Below are 27,740 nucleotides of genomic sequence, written 5' to 3' on the forward strand. Positions count from 1 at the left end.
AGTGGTTTATTACTACAGGAGATACAAACAGCCTCAGTTACACAGTGATAAACACAAGCAGGATGCTCTAGTTCACAGCCGCCCAGAAGCAAAGGGCTCAAACCCAGGCTATGAGCAAAGCATGCTCTGTTGAGCACTGTAGATTTTCAAGGGACAACCTGTGGCTGCTGGAGGTCTGCAAGGCCCACATAAATGGGTGGTAAAAGCAAAGTGGTTCTTTCTCTATGGCTGCTTTTGCCTTATGCAATGGTTCCCACTTTCTTTTATCCCCCTAGTGTCCTTCAAAAGCTCCTTGAAAAGGACAGTTGTGCATAGGATGGAAGATGTAGGAGGGGGGCTGAAGGAGGACTCTTCAGTGAGGTATTTTCCCTTGGGTTTTTTTCACTTGCAAAAAGGAGCCCTTGAGAGAGAGCAAAGTGTAGCAGGTGTGTTACTGATATAATCTCTGTGTGTAGTACCCTGGTACACCCTCCTTCTTCTCTCTTCCAGACTGTGGGGAGAACTCCTGGGCCTGAGCAGGTGCTTCTTGCAGCCTTCCTGGGGGATGAATAGAACTGGAGAATGGGACCAAGACTGTCCTGTGCTCATTGCCGATCCTTGCAGCTCTTGTAATACCAAGGCTGCATTCAGAACAGTCAGGTGAAACCATGCAAGCACTGGGCAGTAACAGCAGCTGGCAGGGAGCAGAGGTGAGAGGCAGCTGGAGAGAGACAGGTACAGGTGCGGAGTGGGCAGGGAGAGACTGCTGGATGAAACATCCACTTTTGCCAGGGATCTGACACTGTGCTCTTGCAATATGCTGCCCAAACTGGGCTGCAGTGATGTCTGCAGCCTGGCATCCCCACTGGAGCTCTCCCATCGGGAATGGGGGGACATGCATTCCCTCCTGCCTTCTTGCATGGTTTCACCTGACTGTTCTGAATGCAGCTTTGGTGTTACAAAAAACATCATTCAGGAAATAATTACTCACCACACTCTGTGCCATTTCTCATACCTCACACAAGTTGTGCAGTCTGTATCATGATGCCTCTTTTGCAACACATGCTCTGCGCTAACAGAAACTGCTGCCAGAAGAGGAAAAGCCGTGACATTTTGGGTATGAATACCCTCTCTCATGTCTCCTGGCGATCAACTGCTCCTGCTATGTCCCTGGCCTGCTCTGTAGATGGCAGTGTGCAGTTACTTTCTGTGGTATATTTACATACTAGCTGCTTTCTTGACATTTGCTGGAAAACTACTTCACTCAGTAAACACTGAAAATGATAACATCGAAGACTATATTTAAACACTGTAAACTTCATATCTGAAATAGGAGTATTTGTTAAGCATTTGCTGTAAACTTTAGAGTATCATAAATCCAGTTGTTTTTATAGGTCAGATCCCAGAAGAAATCTAAGCAAAGAGACTGCAAAGTAGATAAGCAAAACAAAATTTCCTCAGGCTGTTGTAAATAAGAATAATAAGTAATACTTAGAAATAAAGTTATTAATTCACCAAACACATGACTACATTCAGTCTACATGAATACTTGAAGTCAAATTCAAAAGCTAAATATTTTAAGTCAACGTTACTAGTCTCCAAACTAACTAAGGTGTTCACCAAAACATTTTATGAATCTCCTCATAGTCCTTTAAAGTTTTAACCTTTAAAGTTTTAATCTTTTTTTAGTGTCCTACATGGCAGAGTATAGCCTGTACATGTTTTCTTATATAATTTCTCCTTGAGTAACAATCAAGGAAAATTGCATTGATTCCTACGTGGTGGTAATGCTCTAAACTGCAAAGGGTGAAAATAGGTTTGTGCAGACCCTGCTGTTTATGTCAGAGAATCATGTAATCATAAAATGGGTTGGGTTGGAAAGGACTTTAAAGATCATTTCATTCCAAACCCCCTGCCATAGGCAGGGACACTTTTCATTAGACCAGGTTGCTTAAAACCCTGTCCAACCTGGCCTTGAACTCTTCCAGGAATGGGGCATCCCCAGCTTCTCTTGGCAACCTGTTCGAGTGCCTCATCATCCTTACAGTAAAGAATTTCTTCCAAATAGCTAATCTACACCTCTCCTTGTTTATGTTAAAACTTTTGCCCCTTGTCCTGTCATTATTTGCTTGTGAAAACGTCCCTCTCCAGCTTTCTGAAGGCCCCCTTTAGGTACCGGAAGATGCTGCAAGCAAGAAGATACTCTTCTCCAGGCTGAACAATCCCAGCTCTCTCAGCCTGTCCTCATGGAGCTCCATCCCTCTGATCATCTTTGTGGCTCTCCTCTTGACTTGTTCCAACAGGTCCATGTCTTTCTTATGCTGTGGGCCCAGAGCTGGACACAGCACTTCAGGTGGGGTCTCACAAGAGCAGAGCAGAGGTGCAGAATCACCTCCCTGTCCCTGCTGGCCATGCTGCTTTTGAGGCAGCCCAGGATGTTTTTGGCCTTCTGGGCTACAAGAACATATTACCATCACATATCCACCTTTTTCCAAATGTCACTGAAGTACAGTTGATGCCAGCCAGGAGGGTTTGAGCTGAATTTTGTTCCTAAAAGCTGGGCTTCAGAATTGGCACCTGATAACTAAAACTAAGCATGTAGGTGAGCATGAGATACAGCTTTGTTCCTTCCCAAAAGTTTTATCTCCCAAGATGGAAAATTGGTGTGGAGAGCAAGATAGGAAATGATAAAATGTGCATGGGGCTGTCTGGCTTGAGCAGAAGTCACTCCCAGGCTCATCCAGGAGCCCCTAACAAGGCACTAGGTCCAATGTTGCTGTACAAGTGCTTTGCTCTTCATTGCAGCAGAGATAAAGAGAGTGGATATCAGATGGGATGGATATACATCCCAATAGTGGCTGCCTGCTAATAATTCTCCAGTTAAAATCTTCTCTGGTTGGTTAACCACTGCAAACCAACTCAATCCTTCTCAAGCTGAGTCCTGTGCAGCAGCAGGTTTATGTTAGTGACCCTGAGTTACCATCCACTCATAGCTACTGCATTTGCTTACAAAGATGGAGGTGCAAGAGGTCCAGAGCCCTCAGGGAGCAGACAGTGCTTGAAAGCCACTACTCACTAAAGAGCAGTGACAGGAGAATTGTTCCCAGACATTGTGCCAGGGGACACTGGGAGCCAGCCCATCTTTGCAGGCACCTTCAGCAGGGCAAGGGCTCATGCCTGGCATCTGCTTGTGTGAAGGAAGGTACCATGGGAAGCACTGTCATGTCATCTCTCCAGCTAAGGCAAGGGGGATGAAGAGGTGGCTGACTGAAGAGGTTGGTCCGTGTAGAACTGTGGTGAGACACAAATGCAGACTCTGCCTGGCACCACTGTGTCATGGCTGTGGTGGTGGCAGTAGCCAGCTTGTAAGTCACCAGCTTGTGTGTCTGTCTCATGGGATCCTTCATCTTCAAACAGAGAAGCCGTGTTTGGAGACTTGTGACAAGACCTGAGTGAATCAGGTGAGTGGGTAACCATGCTGTTTTGGCTGGGTACAGTTAATTTCTGCAGAGTAGCCAGTAAAGGGCAGTGTTTTGGATTTGGGCTGAGAACAGTGTGAGGGACTGGCTGCAAGGGGCTGAACTGCAGCTGGGGTTGAACCATCACAGCAACACAAAGGCAAGTGAAATGCTGTGCTTGCAAATGCAGGGTAATACCATTTAGAGAGGCACATTCAGACTTCTATTTAGACACTCAACAGGAATTTCAGTCCACAGTATTATTCCAGAGAAAAGGACAGCCCAATGAAGACATCTGCTTAATGTTCAGCTGCCATCAAAAAATTACCAGCAAAATATTTTCAAAAGTGTATCAGTGTGCCTGCTTTAGGCTTTGAGTTAAAACCAGTCCCCAGTTATTACTGATCCAAAGTTTAAAATGACTTGGCTAGATAAGACCTCTTTCTGGCACACAAATCTTGGTTGGATAAAATTTAGGACAGTGCACTTCAGCACAGGATCCCCGAATATTTCCCCTGAGCACATCCCGCTCAGCCAGACAGCCTGTGCCTAACAGCCAGCTCACTGCATGGAGAGGTGGAGGTGGCACTGCTGCAGGGCTCCTTACCTGCCCTGAAGCAACTCTGGATGGCCCCAGAGACGAGACTGGATAAGGTGAGTGGCAGGACATCTTGCTCAGGATGTGGAAATGCAGCATATCAGGAGCAACAAGCACTTGAGCACAGCAAGTCTGCAGCCACTAAAAACAGTGCCAAGGTGACCCAGTCCCTGACCTGCCCTAGGTGTGGGAGATGAGGTAGAGCTCTTCCTTAAATCCTGCCCACCTGCAGTCAGAAAAACGAAAATGGGTCTCAGTCTTTAAACTCACCTAACCTGTCATTCACTGATTAGATTATCATAAATATAGAACTAATTTATATCACCAAATGCTGATTTCTTCAGACCTGAAATGTCTGAAATTCTTGGGAAGTCTGCTGTTTGTAGGAAGTGTTAAGAGGCCATTCCGCAGACAGGATAAATTCAATGGATGGAAAGCCCCACAATAATCTGGTATAAACATGCAATGACATCAACACAAACATGGATGGGTGGTCTTCAGCTGGGTGAAATGTAGCCTGAGGAAGATGGTGTTGAGGACCTGGTGCAGAGGAACTGAGGGATATGCTCCCATGGCCAAAGATGCAGAATTGCGCTCTGTTTTTAGCATTGGAGAGCTGATTTTTAAGATCCAATATAAATTTTTAGCAGCAGTAATATAAGAATTTTTAAAAATTCCTGTTTGTATTAATAAAATATTGAACAAAATTATCTCTTTGGTTGCTGATTCAAGTTAAAGGGACCAGCTTAGTTTACCAGGTTTAGTGATTTAAAGGAATTACTCTTTTAAATCCAGAGGCTCCATTGCCTGTGAGTTACTTGTGTGCAACTTTCATATGTAATAAGCAAACAACTAGTGATAGATATTAATATTTCCTACAAAACAAGCTCTTCCTTAGTTCTTTAAAGGATGTATCCCACTTAAGGCCAAAGGTGCTCCTATTATGTTCATTTGGAGATTTCTTTGTGCATTGTTTGTCAGTTATTCTCATGCTTTAATTTTATAATAACAAAAAAAGGAAAATGCATATTTTTAAACTTAGGCATATGTTTATTAGGCACTCAGTTAAGGATTGAAACAGTGCCCTCATATGCAGCACTATTTATTTTGGAGAAAAAGAAAAAAGCATTGGTGTGTATTAATTTATTCTTTTTGAATGTTTCTTGTTTTTTCCTGGTGAGAATGAAAAAAAAGCAACTCAGTTGTCTTCATTCCCTGGTAAACACATTTTCTTTCTACACTTTTCTACACTAAAATGTCATGTTCTCTCACATCCCTTCAACTTTTTTTGGTCATTAATTCTGTTTCAAGGAAAAAGAAATGCGCACTCTGCTAGAGAGCAAAGCAGGTCCGATGCTATCTTTCTCCTCTGACCTTTCTGTTGCAATATTCATTAATATGACTGTTTGGGGGATTAGGGAATTGCCTGGCAATGGGATACTGAGCCTTCCACCTCTAGCTGGGAAGCTTGGTACTGTTTAAAAATGGCTGCAGCAGTTAAGATTATTAGGAAGTATGGTTATTTACTTGCAATAATTCATTTCTTCTCAGCAAGTTACAGAGAAGGAGCTCTGCCAAATCACGACTGAGTAACAGTTTTCAGGTGAAACAGTGGTCAAAATGTGGCCATTTTTCAATCTTTTTCTGGCTGTCAAAGCATTTCCCCACGTCCAGTGCTTTGAAAACAGCTGTTAGAAATACAAAAAGCCAGTAATTTTTATTTTTTACTTTTTATTTTGGCTTTATTATCTTGCTCTACTAGTGGTTGGTGTAATTACACACTGAACTTTTTTTTAGAATTGTTGCTTGGAGAATTCGTTTTTGAATTCCAAAGCACAGGAACTTCTGGTTTAAAAGTAAAATTAAACATTTATTCAGAAAACTTTGCTTGGTAGCCATAAGACAGGAGTGAAGAAAGGATAATTGCACATCATATAAGATCAGAAATTCCTATTTATTCTAGACATCTGTCCCTGCTTTTCTACTTCTAGCAGCTCTGTGCCCTCCTGGATGAGGAGATGGAGAGCATGCTGTGGTTGTAGAGAGGAGATACATTCAGCACATGTGAGTTACTGAATGCAACCACAACCAAATCATCTTTCAGGATGTGGTGTCTGTGGAGCTCAAAAGAATGGCAAGAGTGATCTTCTAAAGGGTAGCTGGGGATGGCTGGGATAAAATGTTCCTCAAATAGGGATGGCTGCATTGCCGGCTTAAAAATATCTTCCCCTCTTGCTGCCTTAGGAGGAGAATGATGACTCCTGAGGTTTGATCCTAACTCCTCTACCCAGCAGGGCTACAGACTCCAGATAAGGAGCCATTATGGTGACATGTGTGCACATGGATCAAGATACCAGTAATCAAACCTTCTGCTTCTTGAGTGAGCCCAAGGCACTTATGATTAATCTCACTTACTTTGACAGTCATGAGGCTGAGATAACCTGACTTCTAAGTTTTTCTCCACAGACTGTAACCAGCTTTCTCAATGGTTACCTGTGGGAAAGAGTAAGTGGTGCTGCCTTTAACAGCTGGCTTATGTAACCTGACCTCTCAAATGTTTCTGAGAGAATTCAGAAAACATGGTGATATTCCTGACTGGGGTGGAAAACCATGCAGTGCTGGTCAAATCCCAGGAAAAAATCATAAAAGTTGGCTGTCAGATCTGCAGCCTCCAACTCAGACCAGAAAAGTACAAAAGAATACTGGAAAACAAGCAAGGGAAAAGAAAGAAGAAAAGCAGCACATTTCCCCTTGATTCAGTCAACCAAAGTGCACTTTATGGGCTTCATGGGCCTGTTTTAATTTGCTGATGTAGGCAATGGGATGAGGCTCTGCAGCCAGAGGAGGAGCAGAGATGCAGCTGGAGCCTCCCTGGGCCATGGGGCAGATTCTGGGGCGTCTCACAGCACTCCTGCCAGCCCCTCCTGGCTGGGACACGCGTGTGGCCTGGCAGGTGACAGGGATGCTCGTGGCCTGGCAGGTGGCTCCCCCAGCAAGAGAGCTGCAGGAGGGGCATTCTCACAAGCAGCCAAGACTAAGGATATCACCTGGGAGATCAGCATACAGGATTTTATTCAACACAAAATTTATGTGCACAATGAAGCAAATCATGTAGCTCAAGAGCTTGCAATTTAGGTGGCAAAATCTTTTGGTTTTATTTCTAAGGGGAACTGTGCTTGCACCAGGCTGGTTTTAGAAGCTGGTACATCAATTTGGCCTTTTTTACTCTTTGAAATAGAAGACAAAATTTAATGAAGAGCTGAGGTGAAATGACTGATCCTGCAAGATTTGACTATCAGAAAAGATACGAGCTGAGCCTATCTGTAATTGCCCTAGTCAAGACAGAGCTCTGACATTATTTAGGAATTTCTGGGGGATTTTGTCTCTGCTTGGACTCTAGCAGCTAATCCAAAGTTCTGTGATTTTACCTTACATTGGTAGTAACTGCCTGAAGTGATATTAGGATTTACACTCATGCTAGAACTTCATGGGTCACTGGCTTGCTTTATAGTCTGAAAGGATGCCAAAAGTATAGTAGTGAAATCAGGGGAAAAAACTTAGAAAAAAAGCCCAAATCCAGAAAATGGAATGTAGCAAAATAATTATTAGGAAATACAAATATATTTAAGAAGATTTTAATATCTGCTTTTACAATTGATCTATTTGACAGTTGTGAGGTAATTACTGTGTGCAGGGAATTAATGATTTCAGAAGTCATTTAAGAACAATTGTTCGATCTTGCACAGAAGCAGATGAGGAGTGCTATAATGTGTTCTCCCTGTAGGTTTGCTGTGGAGACAGTAAAAAAAGCCTGGTAGATAATAACACCTGAAAATACAATTAAGTATCTTTTCTCCCAACTGTATGACTGATCTCACCTTCATTAGTTTTCATACTAAGCTTTATAAACAACAACAATCAGAACTAAATGAGTTTTTGTTTTTAAAAACAATGTTTCTCATTTAAAATGAATGTGATGTAATTAAGTTTGTGACATCACCTGGAAGCTGGAAGGTTTTGGCTGGGAATAAATAATAAGCAAAGTCAGCATTGGTACTTTTCAGGAACATCACCCAACAAAAACCAGTCTAAAAATGAGCTACTCTGAGCCATCCAATGTCCTCAAACTGCAGATGTGGGATGCTCAGCAACAGTCAACATGACAGTTTTTCCCTGTATTCTTAATTATGTGTGGATTTAGTTTAAAGCAAATGGCAAAAATCAATGCAAATGAATCTTCTAGCATGTCAAACTGTACCTTTATAGAAAAGGGAGCAGAACAAAGATTTTTACTGTCTAGGTCAGAACAATCCTGTTCACCTCCACTACAGTCACATCACATTCTGCAGGCTATACCAATATTTCAGAAAAAGGAAAAAGACCAAAGAAGCAATTTAGGACCTCAGCACTTTATAGGAAAACTCATGTATCTTCAAAGCTTTCCAGGTTGGCAGTGTTTGCAGGATCAGTCCTGAAATCTGCTGCTGATTTATTTGGCAAAAGGGAGATAAATCCACTTGTGTGATTGAAATGCCATTTAGCCACACAAAATCAACCACACACACTTGCAAACTCGTACTTATGAAACTCTTAAAAGAATTTTCTTGCAGGATGGAGAAATTTGGGATTCAAATAAAGAGAAGGATAATTTTGCCCATTTGCAGGAGACCCTGTTGAGGTGCCATCACCAGAGGGGAGCAGAGAATAGTCTCTGCCTAAAGGAACACAAACACTTTTATTAACAATCCAAGCACTAGAGATGGCACAAACAAGGCCCAGGTCAAAGCCTTCCCAATGTCTGTGAGCTGGGAGCCCCCTCAGTGCCCCACCCACAACTCTCACTGCAGTTCCTATGGTAGTTTAGGATCTGAAATATCTCTGTATCTCAGAAGGCTTTTTTCAGACCACTTTTTTTTTAAAATTTTTTTGGAAGCCAATGAATTAATTAACAAAATTATCATATGAGCTATGAGATATTTACTCACTGACTCCTACTAAATGAGGCTTTCCTGCAAACTTGAGAGGACGGCTCTGTTGTCCCTCTTTCCTCTGCACCTGAGACAGCTAAATGCACCATGAAGACCTTACTGAGTTCCTGCTCCAAGCCTCATCCTGGTCAACACAGAGATTCCTTTTGACCTTCCTGGAAGTTGGATTAGGCCTTTAAAAGTCATACATTTTAAAACATTCCATGAAGGTTATGTTTGCTTTAAAACCACGGTGAAGTAAATGCAAAACTGTATTAATATTTAACATTGGCTTATAAAAACTAGGAACTTGTAGTCAGGACAGCTGGTAAAAGTTTAATCCACATCATCATTTCAAAATGAAAATGCAGAGGAGGACAAAATAGCACATTTTCACTTTCAGAATCTATGTGTTTTTCTTGTGTATCCAGTTTTGTTATTTCTATAGCCATATCTGCTCAATAGCCATGAAAAATATTTTTCATTTATGCAATTTTTTAAATTTGCTTTTCTGATTTGGTGGTACTGATTATACATACAGAAATCAAAACAGGAAAAAAGGGTCAGAGATGAAAAAAAATAGAATAGATTAGTTAAAAGGAAAAAACCCCCACAAATATAGTGCTTGTGGACTGTATTTAGGAGTTGGCCAGAAGTCTAATGTCTTGATAGATGGTTCTGAGTGCACAGTTTTATTGCTGGTACACAGCACACTTTGTTCCTTTTGTTTGACTAAACTTGCCAACTTTGGAAATTAGTGACATGGGCATTCAAAATGTTGGACAAGTGGTCAGACTCTGATACACATATTCATACCCCAGCAGTAAATGATGTCAGGAAGTTTCAGATGCAGGAAAAATGCATTCTTTCGTTCAGCACAGCTTTAATATAAGTTTCATAAGTACTTTCACCGTTCGAGCTAGAGTGCCTCTTCGATAGCACACAGGGGAGACATCATTTACCGAAATGTTTCTTTGCTGGAACCAGAAGTCCAAATCTGCTCAGTTCATTTAAAATGTTTTTTTCCTCTAGAATAAATGAATAAGCAGTTCCTTTTGTGGTTTTTGCTTGGTGATTTGCTGTTATTCTTCTAGCAGAAAAAGGATTGGATTCTCATATGAACAGATGTGTTCCTCCTCCCTAACTCCACACCCATTCTCTCTCTTGGAAAACAGAGGTGACGGGCCTGGTGTTTGACTAAGAGGGGCTATAAATCTTCTGGGGATATGCTGTTATATCTTTGCACATAAAAAGTATTGAGGAGGGGAAACAGGTTAAAAAGCAAAAAGTCTTTGTAATAAATCATACGCTGTACTTGCTTTTTAACCCTTAGAAGCACAGGGCTGCTTGAATAAATTGCCAGCGCAGAGACCCTTCTGCTTGTGGCGGCCGGGAGTGAGGGCCGCGATGGGGTGTGTGGGACGGGAGCTGGCCGCGCTCCGCTCCGCGCGTTTGTGGCTGCGGCCGGGCACAGCCAGCCCAGAGGAACAGGCCGTCGGAGACCAAATGCTGATCTGGCCGCAGCCTCCCTCCCTGCCTCCCTCCGCGCCGGGCCCGTCCGACCGACAGGTACCGAGCGGGACCGGCCGAGCCGCAGGAGCCGGCCCAGAGAGCGGCGGGGCGATGCTGGGGGGCGCGGGAGGCGGCGAGGCCGGGGCGGCAGGGGAGCGGCGGGGGAGAGCCGTGTGTGTGAGTGTGTGAGTGTGTGACTGTGAGTGCGTGAGTGTGTGTGTGTGTGAGAGTGTGAGTGTGTGAGAGTGTGTATGTGTGTGTGAATGACAGTGTGAGTGTGTGTGTGAGGGTGTGTGTGTGTGTGAGTGTGTGGGTTGTGTGAGGGTATGTGGGGGTGTGTAAGCGGGGGTGTGTGGGGGTGTCTGAGGGTGGGTGTGTGAGGGTGTGTGTGTGTGAGAGTAGGTGTGTGTGTGAGTGTGCGTGTGTGTGTGTGGGTATGTGGGGGTGTGTAAGCGGGGGTGTGTGGGGGTGTCTGAGGGTGGGTGTGTGAGTGCGAGGGTTGTGTGAGGGTGTGTGAGGGTGTGTGTGTTGTGGGAGCTGCCTCCCAGCCCCCGGACGCGGCGCAGGAGGCCCCGCACGGCACCCGGGGCCGCCCCCTGCGCGCCCCGTCGGGCGGTGGCGGGGAGATGGCGGGGCGGCGGCGGGCGCTGCCGCGGCTGCTGCTGCGCTGCCTCCTGCTGGGGCTGCTGGGCGTCGGCGGCGGGGGCCAGCCCGGCGGCGGCGAGTACTGCCACGGCTGGGTGGACGGGCAGGGGGGCTACCACGAAGGCTTCCAGTGCCCCGAGGGCTTCGACACGGCGGCCGCCACCATCTGCTGCGGCTCCTGCGCCCTGCGCTACTGCTGCGCCGCCGCCGAGGCTCGCCTGGAGCAGGGCGGCTGCACCAACGACCGGGAGCCCTCGGAGCCGGGAGTCACCGCCCGTGAGTGCCCGGCCGCGGGTCTCGGGGCGGGCGGGAGACGGTCCCGCGGAGCATCCCCCGGGCCGCTGCGGGGTGGGCTGGCGGCGGGGCGGCTCCAGGTGCGCTCAGGTGCGGCTGCGGGGCGGCCCCGCGCCGGGACGGACCGGGAGCCCGGGGGCCGCAGCTCCGCGCTGCCGAGAGCACCGGCAGCATGACCGCATGGTGCACTTGTATTTCAACTTCACATCGGCAAATTCTGCTGTGTCTGTCTAACTTTATTGCTGCCGGAGGTGTGAGCGCGCCCCGGTGCTCTGCACGCACAGCCCACCGTGCTAGTGGCCGTCAGTTTCCCAAACAAAAGAAATCCGGCAGCGCATACGGAGACTGGTTTCCCAAATCACACGCTCTGCGCTTATCTTCCACCTTAGGAAAGGAAGCGATTTAATAGGATCTGCAGCATTTGCGCTTCACCTGCAGATTCAAGCTGTTACACTGCACAGTCCCGGCGATTTGGGGGATGAGGGAGGGGGAGAGGAGTGAGATTCTTGAGCTATACCTACCAAGAACCAATGAAGGGGACACGATGTAGACAGCTTCTACCTTTGGTAACTATTAAAACTGTAATAGAAATAAATTTTTACTGGAACCTGCAGGGTTTAAACTCTGATTTTGTTTCAATGCTAATGGTGCTCTGTTTTCTAAGCAGATTGGTATGTTATTGGGACTGAAATATTGTGGGGCTTCATAAATACTGTGGAGTTTATTTCTACACAGAAGACCTGTTACTTAAGTGGGCTAATTTGCATGGCTTTTCTTCTTCTCTCTTCTCCCAGAACCAATCTACGTTCCATTCCTCATTGTTGGATCAATATTTATTGCCTTCATTATCGTGGGCTCGCTGGTAGCAGTTTATTGTTGCACATGTTTAAGACCTAAACAGCCGTCGCAGCCAATCCGATTTTCCCTGCGGAGCTATCAGACCGAGACCCTTCCCATGATCTTGGCCTCCACGAGCTTCAGGACCCCGTCCCGGCAGTCCAGCACTGCCACCAGTTCCAGTTCCGCTAGCAGCTCTGTCCGCAGGTTCTCCTTCCCCCGGGCAGAGCCAGGCTGCCTTGTGCCGTCCTCACCTCCACCCTACACGTCTGGCTGCTTCCAGACAGCCCACACAGTCCACCTGACCCAGCCGTCAGGATTTCTGGTGTCTCCGCCATACTTTGGGTATCCTCTCCAGCCGGAGCCTGCCCTGGTTGGGAAGAGCTGCTCTGATTTTACTCAGTGCTGAAGGAACTCGTGAAGAAGTAATGCAACCTTTGCAGCCACAGGGGCTGCTGCTGTTGGGTGTCACACTGATGTGCTCTGTGGCTGCAGAAGTCAGAACTGTTCCTGTGGGTGAGTTGCCCTTGAAAAGTGAGGGGTCTCACTTGCATTTCCCAAACTTGGATCACACTTACAAAGGAACTGTAAAACACTCCAAACAGTTGCTCTAAAACAGGACTGCTCTGCCTAATTTTTGCAGGATGTGTTCAGAGACAAGTAAAAGAACCATGTTGGGATGAAGGTACTCAGTGTTACAAATGACATTTTACCCTAATGCAGTTAACTTAGTTAACAAACAGTGGCTGCTTTCCACTGATAATAATCAGACTAGTTCTATAAAGCAGCAATAAGCCTGAGAAGTAAGACAGGAGTAATACTTACTAATGAGGATCCTTGAAAACATCTGTTTACCACTTCCATGAGCAATGAAAGTAAGAGGAAGAATTTTTATTAGATATTAAAATGCAGAGGTATTTTTAAAAATACACTCAATCTACCTGAACTTACACTGCATATTTGTATTAGTAAATCTTAACGATGGTAGATAAAACTAGCAGTAATTAGGCTAGTGGAAGATCAGACAGTCTCACATAGCCAAATTATCTGTGAGGAAAGCAGAATGTATTCAGCAATATCACCAATAACTTCTCCACATAAAACTCTAAAAATAGCGGTCTACTAAAGCATTCTTCAGAAGGAAGTATTTATTGTCAGCTTTTTGCTCAGCAAGTGTAAGTTGGACAAACTGATCATGAAGTTCTGTTTGTAAAATTATCCCTGTATAAAATGTAAAGACAAGTTTGTAATTTAAAATGTATTTACACCATTGACATCACTAATTATTTAGTAGTAACACGCAAAAAAAAAAAACCAACCCAATAAACTGTGTGGTTGAAATGCTGTGTCATCAGTATGACTCTGTACAGGTAGTGTTTGTTGAATTTGGTTGGTGCAACTCTTTTTGTATTTTTTTCCTGTTAAAATAGTTTATTCTGCTTTTAAAAATGATTTACAACTTTACCTGCACCTGTTGTGCAGATTTAATATAATACAAAATTCTGACCATATAGCAAACTACTAGATTCATTTATGTTTTTTACATGCAGCTGCAGTGAAAAAGTGTTGAAAATGACACTGATTAGTTGGGTATTTTTGGATTAAACATGCTGCACTAGGAATAAATTCTGTTTGCCCTTCTACATTCCTTCACCTAAGTAAACCAACAAACCAAATGGAAGAAGAAAAAAAAGCATCTAAACCAAATACATGCAGTAAGCAAATGGAAAATACACAAGTAAAAAATGCAGTCATTAAAGGGCTTCTCTGTATACTTGTTTTTTGTGAAAAACTGAAGTCATTCTGTGGGTCAGAATCTACAATATCAGAGGCTGAGCTTTCCTGTTTTATCAGCCTCAAACTCCCTGTGTGCAGGATCTGTTGAAGTACATTATAGCTGACCTATTTAACAAGTAGTTTAGAAAAGCTTCATTGGTTCTTTATCAAGAGTTGAATACTTTCTTCATAGCAAATATCTAGTGATCAGTAGTTATGACAAAAATTTTTCCAAATAACTTTTAATAAGTTTTTAACTGCACAATTACCATTATAATCCAGCAAACATTACTGCTAGAAATGCAAAAAGACAAGTTCTATACAATGATGTTTTAAGTAATAGGCTCTAGCTTGAATGCTGTAATCGTTAATTACCACCCAAATCATGATACACAGATGTGTATGTGTTTTGCAAGATACTAAAAATTAGATTTTAAGTATTCAGGAAATGAATCGAAAGTTAAATTCTGGCCTGTAATTTTATTGTAGAAACAATCTTCAAGAAGGAAAAATTTTGCTTGCCTTTGGTAAGATTTCACAGGACTCTCCACTGCATATTTTGAATGGCTATGGATGGGACTGTTTGTCAAGTAACTTTTTTGAAAAATCATTGAATATTTCAAGATGTATCAGCTGTCTTGTTCAGAAGCACACTGTAAGATGTACTGATCATTCCTGTATACAGCAGAAACAGCAAACCAACTCAACTGTATTTTTTTACAAATTATAGTTAATCTCCAATTAGAAGAAATCTTTATCTAGTAAACCAAGGCAACGCAGACCCATTCTGGAAGCAGAAACTTGATCACTTTTAACTAAGAAGGGGCAATTTATGTACCTTTAAAGAGCAATTAGTCATCAGAGCCAGTGACACAGGTGGGGAGTGGCTGAAATTGAGTGTTTTCCTGAAAGAAAGACTGTACACAGCAAAGCTGAGAGTTTGGCTCAGTCACTGCCTGTTACCACTTGGTGCTGTACAGGCCAGGCTGCTTCAGTGTGATGGTCTCAGGGGGCTCTGCAGTCAGTTATTAATGTTTTAACACAGGACAGATTTTTGCTACGCTTGCATGCAGCCTTAAATGTTAATGACTGTTCAGCCTAAGGAGAGCTGTATTGATTGCCATGTAGCAAGAAACTCAGCCTAGCAGGGAAGACCCCTCTGAGCCTGTTCCTTTCTTCCCCTGATGCTGCACCATGGGTTTGTCCTCATAGAATGGCTGAAGAACTTGACACACAGGAATAATTTCATTGAATCCGACTTAGATAAGTCTGTAAGTTTACAGAGTGCTAAGTATGTCACAGATCAATAGCCAGACTGCAACAAATCCTGCAGATGTGGCTCTTAGGGTGGGAAAGATCAGCTGTAGTGAAAATAGCTGTGCTATGCTACCTGTAAAATAGTTGAGGTGGGGATTATGCACCATCTGCAAACAGACAGACAAAGAAGAAAATAAAAATTAAAAAAATCTATTATTGTTCATGTAGTTAGAGTAGCAGTGACCCACATAGCTGAAGGGAGAGGAAAGGAGGTGGCCAGAATAAAGCCCATGGACAGAAACAATGCTGCCTGTGCCAGTAGTTTCTGACCCAGGTGGATTTGGTGTGCCGGCGAGAATGCTGAATTTCCTTCCTAACGGAAAGAGCCTTTTGGCATTAGATACTCCTATGATTTATAGGAACAGGAAATTTTCCTAAAACTTGCAGACAGAACAGAAATGACATTGTGATAGCACTTTAATGACTAATGAAATGGTTTGAAGGGCTGGATGTATGCTTGAACTGAAGGCAATTGCTTACTATCAGAAGTAACATTTACAGGCAGTACTTGCTTTACTGCCATGTTAACAAAGTAGATTTAACTATTTCTTTTGCAATTCTGAATTTAGTTCGTACTCCTTTTTACTAGCACTACAACAATCTAAAATCCAAATGAAAGAATATTCACACTCATTAAATTGATTACTGTCATTCACACACAATGCCACAAATGCTTTGATTGCCATTAACTGGTAATGACTTAGATGAAACCCAAGCCTTCGGTGGATAATGAGCAACAGTGGCATGCCATTTGTTTTGTGTTTCCACAATTTGGGATTCTGAAGTGTGTATCTCCAAAATGCATCAAGACTTTCCAGTGCTAGGAAAAACATTACAAGTACTTGCAAGAATGTCTGAAGGATTCTGTTTGAAACTAGGTAAGCAGTACAGTATGTGGCTATGTAAACTCACGGATTATTTGTAATACTAATCCCACTGGAATAAAAAAAACCTGACAATTTCAAAAGTATTTTGTCATTACTGCTCAGTTGCATCTTGACATAAGGATATAAAGGAACATTAAGGAGCATTAAGGAGTTGAAGTTGGTTTTCAGTGCTGTTTTGCTGCCTATTGCAATGTACTGTCTGAACTTGAACTCCTCTGAACAATGAGTCTGCTTTTGAGGGAGCCACTCATAGCACATAAAGTTTTTGACTCACAGTGACACCAAGGCTATAATTCCATGCTATCCTCTTTTCATTAGCAAAGGCAGAAAAGGAAATGCCTTTCTGTTCTTCTGTTCTTTCCATCTATGGCTTGTGCAAAAATTCAGGAGGCTGTAGTGTGAATCAGGTTAGTGAAATTATTTTAGTTTAAAAATAATGTTTGCTGTAAGAAAGAAGGGAAAGGATTTGAGAGGAAGTCTGGATCATTATAAACTGGATTACAAAATGAATAATTTCAATGGCCTCATGACTGCCAGTATAAGAGAGATGTAAAATATTATCAGGTGGAATATCCTTAAACCAGCTCTGCTACTAGAGACTGGATCTTGTGAAACTAGCACTATCTAAGATGCATGTATTATCAAACCTGCTTGGACAGATTACAAAATAAATTCATTGTCTAGTGTACATATAAAAATCAGTCACCCAGCTACTACCAAAACTCAGTTAAGGTAGTAAAATATTGATTTTTTACAGTGGTGGGCTCTGTTAGAGGGAAGAAATACCAGCTACTATCAAAGCCAAAGGATACAGTACTTACCACTGTTGTCTGAAAAGGGAGGTGACATTTCCTTATTCCTGCTCTTACCATTCTTGTACTACATACTTCTCTTTCAAAATAGGGTGTCACCACCAGAGTATGTTAAGGCTTGGCTGGAAGTCACTAAATTGCAGACTCCTGTGCTCCTTAAATTTTTTAAACTTTTCTAGACTTCACATGAGAACTGAAAAAGACATCTCCAAAAAGGTGTTAAAAAAAACCCCCCAACCCCAACAAACCTTTAACCAATTTACTACTTTTTCAGTATACCTTAAAAAATGCAAGAACTTGATAATATTTGTGAAATAATATTTCTGGTATGTCTCATTTTAAAGTATTCAAACCCAAGAATGATGAAATATGTTTTCCTCTGAAAGTAATCCCTAACATTTCCAACCAAAAAAGTCAACAAAGCTTCTTAATTTAATGGCAAAGTTTATTCATTTTTTAACAATTAAATGACAAAACATTTAAAATTTGCAGTTCAAAACATGCACATTCACCAAATGCCAAATGACATTTAACACTGCATAGAACTGAATGTGTTACTAAAAGAACTATTTAAAAAACACAGTGCATTTAACATCCAGTTAAAACTAAACCTGAGGAACTACCATAAACACCGAGTCAAAAAATCTTCATTCATGCAGCTTCATAATTTCCACAACAGTTTCAGCAGTAATGGCTTAGTGGAGCTGTAAAACCTCACTTCATCTTGAATGCAAATTTTGCTGTTTCAGACTGACCGCTTTCTGTAGCGGTTAATACATATCAAACACTGAAAATCGTTACGAAAAATTATGTTGAAGTAGAAAAACAATATTAACGCATTTATGGCTTCTATGCTACATTAAAAAAACACCATAAAATATGACTTAAAAAAACCCCAACAAAACAAACTTGTTCTGGTCACAGCTTTGCAATTACAAATCACACTCTACATGGAAATACTTTTATTTCAGTATCAACCCTCAAAAGTGCCCAACTTTGCACATCATTGCTCAGATGAGCAGTCCTTATACTCACAAGCAGTCCGGTTGAACCCTATAAGAGTAGTGGTTTGCATAAGCAGGAACCAGGTTTGGAATGCTAAAATATTCCTTTGTTTAATAAAGATCTATTGGTTAACAGCGAGGAAACTGGGGGAGCGAGGGCAGAGAGGGGGAAGGAGAAACTAATTTGTGGAGTTTTGTAACCAGTGAAAACATCCAGTACCAAGGAAGCTGAACTGACAAACTCATTTGCTTACACAGCACTAGCTTCTCAATATATTATGAGCAGACTTTTAACGAAGGCATTAAAAAACAGGGATCAACAACCACCATGCATCGCCTCAGAACACTCAGAAATAGTGCCACATGCAGACAGAATGATAAATTTATCAGAACTACAACTGCTTTTACACAATACACAAGAAAAAAAGGGAAAAACTTTTCTCCTTAAATTTAACACATATTCCAAATTACTCATCATTCAAGATGGGTTCAAATGTCATGATACACATCTTAAGACACTTAATGCTCATCTTTGTAACAAGGTGAATTTTATGGATGCATGTGGACATATAAGAATCTTCAGCTATCTCTTAGCGTTTCAAAATATTTTATTTATCATTTTATACAAATAGAATGATGACTAAGTATAAATCTGTTGAAACTGCTTTGCAAAAATATGTGTAAAATTAGGAAATGGCAAGAAAAAATTCCAGATACAAATTGTCAATAGGTTTGTTAAAATTTTTTTCCAGTTACTCTTTTGAATATTTTCTATATATATGTATGTATATATTTAAAAATAATCAAGCAAAAGTATTTATATAAGATACCCGATTTTTTAGTGGCACAGGTTCATCTTTTAGATGGAAATTTTTAATACTAACTTGCAGTGCCCATGAAAGAGATGGGAAAGTCCACGTGAACTCTCTATTTAATACACTTTTGAATTTTGGAACAGTAAGAACAGAGGCATTATTATGAGCATTTCCGCCTCAACTGTTCTTTTTTCCTTTAAACAAACATCAGCAGAATCCCCTTATTTTAACAAAGGTATGACATGCTAACAGGATGGAACTAGATTATATTACTGTGTACTTAAAGTGAAAATAAAGTGCATATTGTGTACTTGGCCTGATTTAAAAATGGGCACACATGGATAAGATAATCTTGTATTTTAAAACAGAATTGTATGAGCAATAAAACCTACTGTTTTTGCCAGATTTGTCTTTTTAGCTATTTTTAGGAAGTGGTTTCTTTCAACCACTAATTATCAGAGAAAGTACAAGACAGGGGAAAAATTCATCAGAAGTAGTAAAAAAATGCACTTTGTGAAATACTCCTTCAAATTCTTAAAATATGTAAGCATGAAATGCTGTGATAAGATTATCTTACAAATCTGTAAATTAGTCTGAATTGAGGACCTTAGAGTTGTTTCAGTCATTTTCTTCCTTTTTAAGGTAGTTAATTTGGGATTTACTGTGTGTTGTTTTCTTCAAACTGTATTACAATGGTAAAACAATTTTATTTCATAGGAAGAATAAGAGATCATGTAAATATCTCACTGCATGTATTTCACAGTCTATTCTAATCCGTATTTGCATAATTAGCAATTCAACCAATTAGAACAGAAAAAAATTGCCCATTACGAGACTATGTATAGATTAATTTTATATGAATTAAGTACACAGAAAGATTAAAAAGGAGCAACAGTGTCATGGTTAATTTCAGAAATGTTTTGAAGGTGGTCTTTGTCCCTGGGATGACAGCAAATAGGGATCCCTGTTTTAGGAAAGGGGCATGCCCCCAAATTTTTTCTTGCCTTAGGTCAAGTGATTTGGCCCTCCCATATTGATCCATCTATTTATCTATGCCTGCAATGGCTTTTCTGAAGGCAGTTCTTGTCTGCATGGCTGACTGGCAGTACTGTTTCTAGCTCCCTTTCTCCTTGTGCCTGCTGTTTAGAGATCACTCCGGGCTAGCGAGAGGAAGACACTGCATAGCAGGCACATGAAATGCAGACTGCCTTGCCACTGATACACCTTCCTAAATAGGTACTTTCATATAGTGCCTTCTGTTGGGCTTTCTCTGTGTATTTTCAAGTTTCTCTCAGAATGGAGGATAAGAAACTTGGATAGTGAGATTAATTACATGTTAAGCATTTAGCTAGATGAAAGGCAAGGAGGTAAAGTCACCTTTTGTAATGACAAATGAAGGAGGGCAGAGAAAAGATGGGACTGGATGACTTGGAGAGTTATGATTTGGAGAGCAAAGAGTAAAATACTTAATTTAACAGATCACTGGGGATATTGTTGTTTTGCTTTTCCATCTGGTTGATCTCCATTGAAAGGAAAAAAGAGATAATTCCTATGCAATTCACAAAAATTTACTTAACAGTATAACCAACTGCTACTATAGAAAATTGTATTTTAATGTAATTGTGGTGGCCTTTAAACCCAGAATTAAACATGGACTAAAGAGAGGCAAGAATTAGCTAAATTTTAAAGTTCAAGTAGCCTTTCTTAGTTTGAAACCTGACGGTTGTTGGATGGTAAGTTGAGAAATACCAAGTATAACTTGTTAAAGCATGTATCACAATGTTCTCATTTAATACTGCCCTCTTTTTTTTCCCCTCATACCAGGTGTATATCTTTTCCTGCAGTCACTTCCTCTCCATTTTAATTAAAGGTGAGAGTATATAAGTATTCTGCATGACCAATAAGTTGTAAAGAGACTGCTGCGATGTATTTCACACCTTTATAGGAAGTGACTTTAGTGCAAATAAACCAGTACATACCACAGACTAGCGAAGGGCATGCTTTGCTCTGTATTTCAATGTATGCATTTCAAATAATCCTAGTATAAAAATGTTGAAAATTTGATTAATTTTAAAAAATAAGTTTAAACAAACTTTCTTTTGAACCTACAGTATAAGCAGATACAACTAAGCATCACAAAAATAATTAAGTTTGCTAAAGGGAAGTAAGGCAGAGCAATTCTTAGAAATTGAATAAAGTATTACGTGTACTCCATTACACAAGTTGGCAGCCATATTCAACATACACAATACTAAATGAAAATAAGGGGAAAGCTTGTATAAGGCCAAAGGTGCAAAGACTTGCAGTTTTGAAAGCAAATGCCAAAAAGGCCACTCAAATTAGACTCACTATACCTTCTCCTCAAGTGTGGAGACTCAAGCATGCAGTTCTGAGATCAGGACTGGAGATAGTTTCCTTTCTAATTGTTTCTAACAGAAAACATTTATGGAACTTCTTTGGCAAATGTTTTTAGATTAGTTTGACACAAACATCTATGCGCATCTTGACTCAAAATCTTTCTTAAAGAAGGTGAATTAACACCATTAAGATACTGGGTTTTTTCAGCACTTGTTGAAATCAAAGGCTTGTTATCAAATATATTTAAATATATTAACATTTAAAAACCTTCACAGATGCTAGTTGATCTGTCAATGTAAAGTACATTTAGCAATCTGACCACTGCCTTTCAATGTACGACCAGTATTGATCCAAATTCATTGTAAAATAAGCAAGCTGGCAAGATACAAGGTAAATTCCAATCTGTTTACAAAGGCTAAGCAAATACTCGTTAAAAATTTAGAGATGGTGTGTTACAGTATAGTTGCACAGTGCTTATGTCTACTGAATACACAAATCCAAACTTTATGGAACAAGACCATTATAGATCTTTCAATGTCTGATAACTGGACCATGGTCACAGCTCCCAGCAAAGATCTAATAGCCTGTCTCACAAAAGTAACAACTAAGGCCTAGATGTCCAGCTGTGTTCCTTCACCACTCCTCAGGCCTTTGCTTTGTGGTATCGTAAGCTCTTATGACTTCAGACTGGGAAACAATCCCATTTTCATCTTGAGAGAAGGCGTAGCCATCTGCAGATATAAGGTGAAATAGAAACAAATTAAGTTTGATAATTTTAATTTTTTTAAAACTTTAATAAAAGCAACTTAACAAAGGTGAACAGAAGGGAATAAACCTCTTTTCAACAGTAAGTAGAATACTGTGCCATTTCTTACAGAATTTTGCAGTTATAAAACAGCAGAAAGAGCTCTGCACAGTACCTTAGGTATTAAGGACAACTTAACCACAGACAAAGAAAATGGTCTAATGGGTTTAGGATACTGCACTTTTGCTATAAATAAATGCAGTGAAAGGCAGATTTTTACTACTGTTATTAATGGATACTCATTTCGGTCAGTGAACACTTACGAAGCAAGTTTTGTTGCAAAGAGTCAGAGCGATACAAGTTCACATGGTTCTTCTTAAAAACATTCTTCAGTAGTTGGGCTCTTTCAGTTAAGCTAGAGAGAAAGTAGACACATGAAGAATATTTACTTACTAATTACCCTATCCCTTTATGTTTGAGTTTGCTCAATGGGAATTAATTGTTAAATGAGAAATGTCCACCCTCCCTTTCCTTTCTATATTGTGCCTAATGAATTATTAAGATGATGATTAAAAGCTTGCACGAGGACAGATTATTAAGTTCTGACCCCTGGTAATGATTTTACTTGTTACAGTGCAGGCAAAATATATTTTTGAAACACTGCTGTGTGCTGACAACACAAATAAATGAATAATACTGTGAACCTTTGAGTGTGACTCCTTTAGAAACACACAATGTAAAGGGAAGGCACTGTCTTCCTTAATGTAGCACAGCTTGAATAGTGCCAGGCTGAATTAGTCCTTTTTATGTTACATAGAAAGTGTTCCCAGCCTCTATTGACACAGTACCCCAAAGGGGTGGGAAATGAGTGGAGGGAAAGCCACGTTCATGGTTATCAGCTGTGTGTACAGAAAAATTATTTCCATGGAAAGTGTTCTAGAAAGGAGCTTTCCCCAGGAAACTCTAGAAGGTGTTTTTCTGGAGATCATACCCAAAAACAGACTACTATTGCTGCTAAGGTTGGCCACCTCAGCCCTTCTCCTTCCTTCCCAGCACTACTGAGTTTGTTATGTTGTTGTGTGCACACACTTGGGTACCTTCACTGTGACTCAAGGTACTCCCCATTTCAGCCCAAGTGGAAAACAGGAGCATTAAACATTTTTTAAATTGAGACTCAGGAGTCAGCCAAATGCTGCTAACTGTAGCGAAACAAGTAGCAAAGGTATTGGGTTTCCTTTCTGTCTTGCACTAAAGTTCTCTCTAATAGGAACATACATTACTAAATAAATACCAGGTACATGAGCCATAGCTAAGAAAAATTTCAAAATCTGACAGTTTTAATAACATATTAAATAGGTGCAAGGGACTATATTTAAAAAAAAACAAAAAGACCTCTTCAGTGTCCTCTTGATTTGATATGCACTGTGAATTACAGCCTGTGTTTCAAGAAATACCAACCTATCACTTAAACACTTCAAATGCTGAAAAATCCAGCCTACTCTCAATGTAAACTGGTCTAAAATTAGTTCAATTAAAAAAGAGATGCATCTTATGTATAATGTGAGTACACAGTGATTTGATATTGCTACAGTTTTGCTAGATTAGCAAAGCTGTCTCTCGTGCAATGATGTAGTAAGAAAAACAGATTTCACACACCTTATGTTACCAAGTTTTGATTACCCAAATTACTTTTTAATATTATTGTCAATTAGCTCAAAAGATTTAACTTCTCAGGCTATCAACCAGACTAAGTGGTGCAAGAAAGGGAACTAGACTGCCTTCCTTACTAGATCACCATTCAAGCCACTAAATTAGAAATGTTCATTCTTCCTTAAGTGACTCTACATTTATATATGAAGCTGAACCACTGTTTAGAGCTGGAGAGACTAATGGTTTATCTCATCTTTCTGTTCCCCTCTAGTCTGGTGGTTAAAGCATATGGTGAAAGCTTGGCTTTTTTAAGTTGGAAAAGGAAAATAAACCTACTATTTCCACACCCCTAGAGGAATGCTAACTGGAAAATCTGCAGGGTAAGGTGACAGACAGGGGAAACTGCTTCTGTGGCCATGTTTTGAATGTAAAGATGGAATGAGACTCCCTTGTAAGAAAAAAATTAGATACCGATTCCAGGAAGGTAGTTGGCATCTGCTGACTGAATCAAGAATGGAGAGGCTGAAGTACTGAAACACATCTTACTCTCAGTGCTTTCCTAAGCTAACTGTCTGGGGATTTTTTTCATCCTGCTTGCTCCTCTACACTGTGTAGGAGCTTTCTTTTTTAGTTCAGGACTGTAAACTGTTTAAGTAGCAACATTAATAAAAAATTAGGGACTGAAATCTAAACTGTAAGAATACTGCCACTGAATAAATAAATCAGTACTTTCATGAAAAACTCGAAGCCAAGGAGGTGGAAGACTATGGATACACTTAGTTACAGTTATCAGCTGCATCTCCTTTGCAATACATCTGTGAAATCCTTATTAATGTGAGTGAAATCAGAAAATTTCTATGAAATGTTTGACATAAATAAAAATAATAATAAAAAACTTAAATAAAAATATTTTATTTAAAACATTAGCATATCTATTGTACCATTCTTGATACCATCATTCCTTGCTTGTATTCCTGAATGGAATGTTCAGATTGAATCACAGAATCACTGGGCTGGAAGAGACCTTCAAGATCATTGAGTCCAGCCCATGCCTGAACACCTCAACTAAACCATGGCACAGAGTGCCACATCCAGTCTCTGAACACATCCAGGGATGGTGACTCCACCACCTCCCTGGGCAGACCATTCCAGTACTTGATCACTCTTTCTGTCAAAATCTTTTTCCTAACATCCAACCTATATTTCCCCTTGGTGCAGCTTGAGACTGTGTCCTCTGGTTCTGTCAATTGCTGCTTGGAGAAAGTGACCAACCCCACCTGACTGCAAACACCTTTCAAGGAGTTGAAGAGAGTGATAAGGTCACTCCTGAGTCTCCTTTTCTCCAGGTTGAACATCCCCAGCTCCCTCAGGGGTTCCTCACAGGGTTTGTGTTCCAAGCCCCTCACCAGCCTCATTGCCTCCTCTGGACACCCTCAAGTGTCTCAAGGTCCTTCCCAAACTGAGGGGCCAGAACTGGACACAGCACTCAAGGTGTGGCCTCACCAGTGCCGAGTACAGGGGAAGGGTGACCTCCGTGCTCCTGCTGGCCACACTGTTCCTGATAGAGGCCAGGATGCCTTTGGGCTTCTTGGCCACCAGGGCACACTGCTGGCTCATGTTCTGGCTGTCAGTAAGTACCCCCAGGTCCCCTTCTGCCTGGGCACTGTCCAGCCACACCATCCCCAGCCTATAAAACTGTAGGGGGTTATTGTGGCCAAAATGCAGGACTGGGCACTTGGACTTATGAAACTTCATCTTATTGGACTCTGTCCACCCATCCAACCATTCCAGGTCTCTCTGCAGAGCCATCCTACCCTCCAACAGATCAACACACACTCCCAGCTTAGTGTCATCTGCAAATTGACAATGAAAGACTCAACACCCTCATCCATGCTGTCAATAAAGGCATTGAACAGAACTGGCCCCAGCACAGACCCCTGAGGGACACCACTGCTGACTGGCCGCCAGCTGGATGCAGCACCATTCACCAGCACCCTCTGGGCCCGGCCATGCAGCCAGTTCCTAACCCAGCACAGAGTGCTCCTGTCCAAGCCCTGGGCTGCCAGCTTCTGCAGGAGTGTGCTCTGGGAGACAGTGTCAAAGGCCTTGCTCAAGTCCAAATAAACAACATCTACAGCCTTTCCTGCATCTACCAGCTGGGTCACCTGGTCATAAAAGGAGACCAGGTTGGTCAAATATGACCTATTCCTCCTAAACCCATGCTGGCTGGGTCTGATACCCTGGCCACCCTGTAAGTTCTGTGTGATGACACTCAGTATAAACTGTTCCATAACCTTACCAGGTACTGAGGTCAGGCTAACTGGCCTATAATTACCAGGATCCTCCTTCCCACCCTTTTTGTGAATGGGTGTCACATTGGCCAGCTTCCAGTCCCTTGGAACCTCACCAGTGAGCCAGGACAGCTGGTAAATCTGCAGAGTGGCTTCACAAGCTCATCTGCCAGCTTCCTCATCACCCTGGGATGGATCCCATTTGGTCCCATGGATTTATGAACATCCAAGTTGTTCAGCAGCTCCCTGACTGCCTCCTCCTGGATAACATGGGAACCATTCTGCTCCCTGATACCAACTACCAGCCCAGGACAGCTGTCCTGAGAACAAGCTGTTTTCCCACTAAAGACTGAGGAAAAGGAGGCATTAAGCACTTCTGCCTTCTCCTCATCTGTGGAGTTCCCTCCCTCATCCAATAGAGAAAAAAGGTTGGTCTTACCCTTCCTTTTGCCATTAATATATTTATGAAAACATTTTTTATTCTCCTTTACAAAAGTTACCAAATTAAGTTAGAACTGATTTGGCCTGCCTAATTTTTTTCCTTCATGTTCTAGCAATCCCCTGAAATACTTCCTGAGGGATCTGACTGACCCTCATTCCAAAGATGATACATCCTCTTTTTATTCTTAACTTCTTTCACAACCTTGTTGCCCATCCAGGCTGGATGTTTGCCTTGTCAACTCAGTTTTTGGCACACAGGGACAGTCTGTTCCTGTGCCCTCAAGGTCTCTGTTTTGAAGCACACCCACCTTTCCTGGACTCCTTTGTTTCTAAGGGCTGCTTCCCAAGGAACTCTCTGAATAAGTCTCCTAAATAGGCCAAAGTCTGCCCTCTGGAAGTCCAACGCAAAAGTCTTATTGATGTTCCTCCTCATTTCACCAAATTTCATTGCTTAAATGCAAAGCACTGAAAAGATTACCTTAAACTTTTACAATAACATGAAGTAGGCACATATCTCAGTTAATGTATAATAAAGTTTCCACTGCACAGATCTGATTGCTGGTAAAGAAAATACAAAATACATAGGAAATACACTTGAGAAAAGTGCTTTCAGCTATTCAAGTACTAAATTTTGTTCTTTTTCTATACTTGAAATATTGTCGGCTCTCTATTATAAATCACCCTGTTGCCATTCAAAAGCATATTTAAATATCTACATGTGAAGCCAAGAAAACATGGTTTTATAATTAACCAATGTTAGATCACAGTAACTAAATGCTTGTGCTCATTATGTGTAACTATATGGACAAGCAGAATATTAACTATTTTTGAATAGGAAATGTATACCTTTACAGGCAATTGGACACAGTTATAGAAAAAAAAAATTATTATTTTATGAATTCCTGCAACTCTCACAGGAAAGAATTTCTTCTGAGTATCTAAACTAAACCTACCCTCTTTCAGTCCTATCCCTACATGCCCTTATAAAAACTCCTGGCTTTCTTGTAGGTCCCATTCTCAGTAAATATTTAGATACACACTGATTACAACAGCTGTCCAATACAAGAATCCTGACCTGTTATCTCTGGAAGCTGAGACCTCTATTTTGTGTTGTAGTATTTCTAAGATGGGGGTGGACAGAGAGGAAAGGTTTCTGAATTATCTTTCTCACTATTTCTCAGTTATCTTTTAATCATCCATTGATTTATATATTCTTAGGGTTTTTTTGGCATTTAATGAGAACAAACCCTTTTTCTGCTGTAACAGAAAATGGTACTCTCACAGATATGCACACACTAGAATAAGAAACTATCATGTACATATCTTAAACAGATGTAGAGGATATTCCTCACCC

At 41.2% G+C, this 27,740-nt stretch overlaps 2 protein-coding genes across 4 annotated transcripts in view; one reads left to right on the top strand and one right to left on the bottom strand.

Moving 5' to 3' along the window:
• The first annotated feature begins 11,140 nt into the window (after positions 1–11,140).
• On the top strand, positions 11,141–13,093 carry SHISA3 (shisa family member 3). Its single transcript, XM_054295560.1, has 2 exons — positions 11,141–11,435; positions 12,248–13,093. Exons 1-2 carry the CDS (start codon positions 11,141–11,143, stop codon positions 12,697–12,699), a joined length of 747 nt encoding a protein of 248 aa, XP_054151535.1. The 3' UTR covers positions 12,700–13,093.
• A 4,413-nt stretch (positions 13,094–17,506) lies between these two features.
• Positions 17,507–27,740, bottom strand: part of ATP8A1 (ATPase phospholipid transporting 8A1) — a 103,038-nt gene continuing 92,804 nt past the window's right edge. For all 3 annotated transcript variants that reach the window (XM_054292034.1, XM_054292052.1, XM_054292043.1), the window contains 2 exons: positions 22,328–22,419; positions 17,507–21,990 (listed from right to left, as the gene is read on the bottom strand). In XM_054292034.1, coding sequence (XP_054148009.1) covers positions 21,893–21,990; positions 22,328–22,419 — 190 coding nt within the window. In that variant the 3' untranslated portion in view covers positions 17,507–21,892. The remainder of the gene's footprint in view (positions 21,991–22,327; positions 22,420–27,740) is intronic.

This window comes from Melozone crissalis, unplaced genomic scaffold (genome assembly GCF_028551555.1).
Source record: "Melozone crissalis strain CALT ecotype California unplaced genomic scaffold, PUWL_Pcris_2 ptg000006l_1, whole genome shotgun sequence".
In the NCBI taxonomy this organism is placed as follows: Eukaryota; Metazoa; Chordata; class Aves; order Passeriformes; family Passerellidae; genus Melozone; species Melozone crissalis.